At 54.7% G+C, this 6594-nt stretch overlaps 1 protein-coding gene across 1 annotated transcript; it reads left to right on the forward strand.

Moving 5' to 3' along the window:
- The first annotated feature begins 329 nt into the window (after positions 1–329).
- LOC120654152 (protein CANDIDATE G-PROTEIN COUPLED RECEPTOR 7-like) lies at positions 330–1778 on the forward strand. The gene is made up of 2 exons (XM_039931705.1): positions 330–1199; positions 1281–1778. The coding sequence occupies exons 1-2, from the start codon at positions 339–341 to the stop codon at positions 1776–1778; spliced, it is 1359 nt and encodes a 452-aa protein (XP_039787639.1). The 5' UTR covers positions 330–338.
- Positions 1779–6594: the final 4816 nt, after the last annotated feature.

The raw sequence follows: 6594 nt of genomic DNA on the forward strand, positions 1-6594 counted from the left end.
GAAACTTTGCAGAGATATAGAAATGGTCAGGACTTGCTACAACGCATGCATCAGAGTACTTAATAAATAAAAAAATATAAACCAAATGGAGGCAATAGTTTAAGCACGCGTGGCAGAGAGAAGGCCCGCGCTCTCATGGCCCTCCCTAAAACGCGCCATGCTCATCGATGAGCCGCTTGTCCGTCGTCTCCATTGCCGGTCCCGAGCGAGCGCCCTGCACATGCACCAGCCACAATGGTCGTTCCCGATCCCGAACGGGCAACCTGAGCAGGAGGCATCGGAACGGCCAATCTACGGCGTTGCATGACAACGCGCGCGCACTCTCGCGGGCCAGCTCCATGGGCACCTCCGTCGCCGTCGCCGTCGCGGTGGCCGTCGCCGCCCTCCTCCTCCTCGGGCGGGTCGCCCATGCCGAGATCAAGACCACGTCCATCGTGTCGGACCCGAGGCTGATCATCCTCTTCGAGCAGTTCGGCTTCGCTAGCGGCGGCCGGGCCACGATCTCCATAAGCCGCGCGGCGTGGCAGCTCCGGCGGGGGTCGCGCCGCAAGAGCGTCGACCCCAGCCTCATGGGGTTCGTGCTCATCTCCGGCGCCCAGTTCCCCAAGGTCAACAACCAGACCGAGTACGCCGCCGCGGACCCGCCGGGAGGCGGCGGCGGCGGGTTCTGCGTTCTGACGAGCGACTACGCGCTCCCGGTGCTCCGGCTCAACGACGTCGCGCCTGGCGGGGCCAGCACCACGGTGACCATCGACGACCCCGACGAGTACGCCGTCGTGTTCAGCAACTGCCAGGACGGCGCGGAGGTCACCATGGACGTGCGCACCGAGATGTACAACGTGCGCCGCGACGCCTCCGGCGGGATCAGGGACTACCTCCCCGTGGGGCTGCAGCCGCTGCCGGCCATCTACGCGGGCGTGTCGGCGGTGTACCTCGCGTTCCTGGCGGGGTGGGTGTGGACGTGCCGCCGGCAGCGCGCCACCGCGGAGCGGATCCACGCCGTGATGGGCGCGCTGCTGCTGTTCAAGGCGCTCAAGACGGCGTGCGCCGCCGAGGACGCGTGGTTCGTCGAGCGCACGGGCACGCCGCACGGCTGGGACGTCGCCTTCTACGTCTTCGGCTTCTTCAAGGGCATCCTGCTCTTCACCGTCATCGTCCTCATCGGCACCGGCTGGTCCTTCCTCAAGCCCTACCTCCAGGTCGACTTACTACTAGCTACCTGCAGCCGATCAACATTGCCATGGATCGGATCATCATGCCAAACAAAGTTGTTGGTGCAGGAGCGCGAGAAGAGCGTGCTCATGATCGTGATCCCGCTGCAAGTGATCGAGAACCTGGTGCTGGTGGTGATCGGCGAGACGGGGCCGACAGGGAAGGACTGGATCGTGTGGAACCAGGTGTTCCTGCTGGTCGACGTCATCTGCTGCTGCGCCGTCTTCTTCCCCATCATCTGGTCCATCCGCGGCCTGCGCGAGGCCTCCAAGACCGACGGCAAGGCGGCGCGCAACCTCCGGAAGCTCACGCTCTTCAAGCGCTTCTACCTCGTCGTCGTCGGCTACCTCTACTTCACCCGGATCATCGTGTCGGCGTTCCTCGCGGTGCTCAACTACAAGTACCAGTGGGGCGTCAACGTCGCCGTCGAGGGCGCCAGCCTCGCCTTCTACCTCTTCGTGTTCTACAACTTCAAGCCGGTGGAGAAGAACCCGTATCTGTACATCGCCGACGAGGAGGATGAGGTCGCCGGCGGGGAGCTCGAGATGGATGATGGGGCTTTCTGATGAGCTCTGGTTCATGGGATGCATTCAGAGCCATCGTGACTGAAAAGTTTTGTATCATGTAGTACTTATGTTATCCTTGGTCCTTGTTATTATTAGCAAGTAGCGCGGTACACGTACGGAAATATTTGTGTTGTTCATAGAGCATCTGATTGGGCTGCTGCTGGGGGATTTGGAGGTATACAAATATTTCTCCGCTTTTCATGAAGGAATGAATATATATACTCTTTAGGATTTCTTGGCGCATGTGTCCCATTATAAAATATTAGGTTTATCATCGGTTATATATTGTTGATAATGTGATAAATCCTCACACGATGCTATGGTTATTGCTATTAGCCCGAAAAATAGGTGAATTGGCCTAAATGATAGAGATTAGGGGTGTCAATTAGTGATTCTTAGGTGCATCTCCAATCCTTTTTGTTTAAAATTTTGTACTAGTTCTCCAAAATTTTGAACTAAAGAGGGTTGGAAGGGTCGTCAATTTGCACTATAGATGGCCAAATGGGCTGGATCAAATGGGCCGCACTAGCCACGACACGAAAAAAAAACCTACACTAATCCAGCCCAGTCCACGACCTATTGGGTCAGGGTGGACCCGACACGATGCATAGGGTAGTGCCTGGGTCTGGACTCCGACCCATAGCGCCTACCCTGACACGACATGACTAATGGGTCTAACCCGATCAAGCACGACTAATTTGGTGTCCGGAACAATTTGGCCCATTAAAAGCCCAACTTCCCCACTCAACCCTAAATCCCTAATCCCTCTCTCTCTCCTTCAATCATCCAGCCGCCACATCCCACAACCACCTTTCTCGATCTCTGTCTCTCTCTCTCTCTCTCCCGCGCACATCTGCATGGGAAGGCCGGCGAGCGGCGGCGGCCGGCGGGCAGGGGAGTGCCGGCGGGCGGCGGGAGCGCGGCCCGGCGCCCGGCGTGCGCAGGGCCGCACGCTGGGGGCAGCCGGCGTGCGCGGGTCAGCCGCCGGGGGCGGCCAGTAGCGACGTCGCGCGAACGCGCGGGGGCGGCCGACAACGACGATGCGCGGACGGCGGCGACCGGCAGCGACGGCGCGCTGGGGCGGGCAACGAACATGGGGCGGCACGACACGCCCGGGCCGACCGTGCCATCGTGCCGGCACAGCACAACCCAATGCCCGTCGTGTCGTGTCGTGGGCCGCGGCGGCGGCACGGCACGGTTCACCGATCGTGCCTCGTCGGGTCGTGCCCAACTCGTGACGTGCCTAGTTGGGTTAGGGTTGTGTCATGTCGTGTCGTGGGCCGCGGCGGCAGCACGGCATGCCGGCACGGCACGGTTCGTGTCGTGCCCAACACTCATGCCATGCCTAGTCGGGTTAGGGTCGTGTTGGACTAGGCCGCCCAGATGGCCATCTATAATTTGCACCCCTAGTCGAGATTTTCTATTACGCAAAAATCAAACCTGTTCAGAACTAGTAAACATACTCATCATCACTAACATAAAAAAAATAAGATCAAAATAGATGATGCCATCGTGAGCAGGGCAGAAGGACATGGTTTCCTTTAATCCTAAAGCTACCAGAGGAAAGGAGTCCGCGTGCAACCTTTTCGGGCTAGTTTGGAAGCCCAAAATCCCAGAGGGAACCCGGTCTTTTCCCAGGGTCGGAAGCCCACGTGGAAATTAGCCCCGTTGCAAATTTTGGAAGCGCTCGGGACAGGGTGTTCCAGCCCAACCCACGAGTTTTCCCCGGGGTAGCGACGCCCCACCTCGACCCCTCCTCGGGGGGTTCATCCCCGTCCCTCGCGAAGCGAAGCGACGCGCCGCCGCTTTGTTTCCTTTGCAGGCGCCGTCACGCCGCCGCCTCTCCACCGTTGCACCGCCGCCGCTTCACTTCCCCATCCAGGCACAGCCGTCCCGCGCCCTCCTCTGCCCCCTCCCGCTGGACGTCTTGATCTCTGCAGCAGCCTCCGCCGTCGCCGCTCCGCCTCCCCGTCAGTTGCAACGCCACCACCCGCTCGGAGTTCTCGATTCGCCGACGCCGGCGCCGGCATGCACCTCCCCACCTCCACAGGGCCAGCTGCCTCCACCGACCAGCCGGTCCTTCCTCACTCCGCCTCCTCACCCCAAGCTTCCTCCCAGCAGGCTTTGTCCCCTGGATTTGCTTGGTCTATCGCCTGCGTTTCCAGATCCAAAAACCGTAACCTGAGGCCTAGATCTAGCATCTAGGAGGGCATGAACGTGGTTTTGTTCTTCGGGATTTGTATGGGGAATAGGATTTTCTTCTTAGCTCCCAAACAGCAGAAGGGGGCGGGGGATAATCTCCCCTGCCGTAGAGGGGGATTCGAAAATCCAAAAAAATCCCCGTAGGATTTATTGCCCCCCGGGCTAATCAGCCCTGTGCTTCCAAACTAGCCCTTCATGCCGCAGGCTGCGGCACCGCCACGGCCGTGTCCACGTCGATGACAACGCACGGGTCCAGCAGCGCACCGGCATCCCCGTCCCGCCTGGCCAAGTACCGTACCAGCTTCCCCTGGCGGCTCTCGTCCTGCTCCTGCACCGACGGGCAAGGTTAACCGGTTTAACCCGGTCAAACCGGTCCGGTCCGGTTCCGGTTTCGGCCGGTATCCAACCGGCCAAAATTCAAATTTTAAATTTGAATTCAAAAAATGAAAAATTCTCAAAAAAATCCTAAAAATATTTCAAGGTGTAATGAATCTAATGGTGTCAAATTTTCTTAAAAATTCATTCATTTAGTATAGTTTGTGAGAATTTAAAGTTAAATCAAAAAAGAAAAAGAAAAAAAATGGGCCGGCCCATGAAGGCCCACCGGTCAAACCGGCCGGTAAACCAGTTGCACGAGAGCTTTTGAATTTCAAACCGGTCAAACCGGCCGGAACCGGTTGCATGGGAGTTTTTGAATTTATTTGAATTTGAATTTGAATTCAACCGGTTTCTACCGGTTACCGGCCTAACCGGTCCGATAAACCGGTACCGGAGGGCGGCGGTTAGGCCGGTCCGATCGGATTTTAAAACCCTGCCGACGGGTCGGTGAGCGTCACCTCGAACGCCGCGGCCCCGCGCCTCATGTCCCCGGCGAGGCCGTCCAGCACGAACCCCGGCACGCGGGCCGCGGAGCCCCACGCCACGACGGGCGCCGCCGTCTCCGTCTCCGCCGCCCTCATGCTGCCGGCGCCGAGGCGCGGCGCCGGGGCGCCCGCGAGCGGGACGCCGCGGTAGGACACGACCAGCGCCGCGCCGACGTCCCGCGCGTGTGCCTCCGCGACGCGATGCGGAGGGCGAGCTTGAACTCCGGGTCAAGCGCGGTCGAGGCCGGAGACGGAGGCGATCGCGGCGGAGTAGCGCGGCTCCTTGGTGGCGTCGTTGATGAGCCACGCTAAGGCGCCGATACCTGAGCCGACCAGTACGGTCAGTACGAGGTGCCGGCCGGGCTTGTTCTTCTGGACATGTCGACAGCAGCCGCAGCAACACCCTAGCTAGATGGAACACACCCGTTATTGTCGACGCTTCTCCGGGATTGGATGCAGGGAACGCGCAATGACATATAAAAATTCAAGGCAAAGAAGTTTGATTAAAGGAACTAGCCTATCAACCCGTGCGCCGCACGGGTTAATAATTAGAATGAATCTATACTGATTTATAAAGCGAGTAAAAAGTTTCTATCTAAATTTTTGATTTGATCCGTCTTATGTCATTGACACATGTATGCGAGTCGGACCACAGCCCTCCATCTATGACTCGATCACATAGATCCATATATAAAATAATGTACGGGCAATTGTATGTATTCGATACTTATACCAATTTTGTCTGTAGCAATGCATGGTCAAATTTGCTTGTAGTTGTACCTATTTCTAAAGCGAGTAAGGTTTCCTATTTCTAAAGCGAGTAAGATTTCCACCTCATTTTTGGTTTGGTTCGACTCGTGTTATTGACAGGAGGGCCTTAGTCCATCTCGTATGTGAGTCGGACCAGCCCACTCCGTCCACAATTTGATCATGCAGATTTCTACAAATTAACACACAGGCTACTATACATATCTGATACTTATAACAACTTTATCTATACCAACACACGGGTATAATTGCCTAGTAAAAATAGAGCTTATAGCTAATAATTATAATTATTTATCTTTCCCTCTTTCATCTATTAAATATTCTAACATATGCTCTAAATACATATTTATCATTATCTAGTTGCAATAGATTTTATTTTACATCACACCTCCATGCATACATGTTTAATATATATTTAATTGAACCATTTGTTTGTAAATTATTATTCTTATCTTTTCTATCATATATGAACATATGGTGACACATATTGTGGGTAGTATTTTATATAACATAAATAATATGTTAATAATGATAGGAATAGTAATTAGAATTTTATATTGATGCACTTTAATAAAGCCCAGCCCAGCGATCGATGCGTCACTCGCAAATTAATATAACTCTGATTGTTAAAGATCATTGGTCTAAATTCCAACGGTAAAGCTCGCGTAGTTCGTTACGTCTCCAAAAGGATAAGTTGCATTGGAATCGAGAAAGTTTCGTTCATAATTGCATAAAAGGAGAGAGCAACTTAACGAGAGAAGTAGCAGTGAGGGCGCAAGTTCAAGTACGCTGCTGGCTAATGTTGGCAAGCAAATGCCATTTGGATATTTCGCCACATCAGAGAGTACGCATGAGAATATTTCTCACACTCCGTCCAGATCAATAGAGTGCTTGGGAAAATTGCTTCTGCAGGATATCCGGGCAGATTAATATAATTGGATAATTTATATACAAATTAGGAAATTATTTGCATTATTTTTTAT

Source organism: Panicum virgatum, chromosome 1N (assembly GCF_016808335.1).
Source record: "Panicum virgatum strain AP13 chromosome 1N, P.virgatum_v5, whole genome shotgun sequence".
In the NCBI taxonomy this organism is placed as follows: Eukaryota; Viridiplantae; Streptophyta; class Magnoliopsida; order Poales; family Poaceae; genus Panicum; species Panicum virgatum.

What these genes read in the sequence shown, in the direction of transcription:
- LOC120654152 (XM_039931705.1), top strand. Translation starts at nt 339, where the DNA reads ATGGGCACCTCCGTCGCCGTCGCCGTCGCGGTGGCCGTCGCCGCCCTC. An exon ending in TCCTCAAGCCCTACCTCCAG is followed by an intron (nt 1,200 to 1,280) that starts GTCGACTTACTA and finishes TTGTTGGTGCAG; the next exon opens with GAGCGCGAGAAGAGCGTGCT.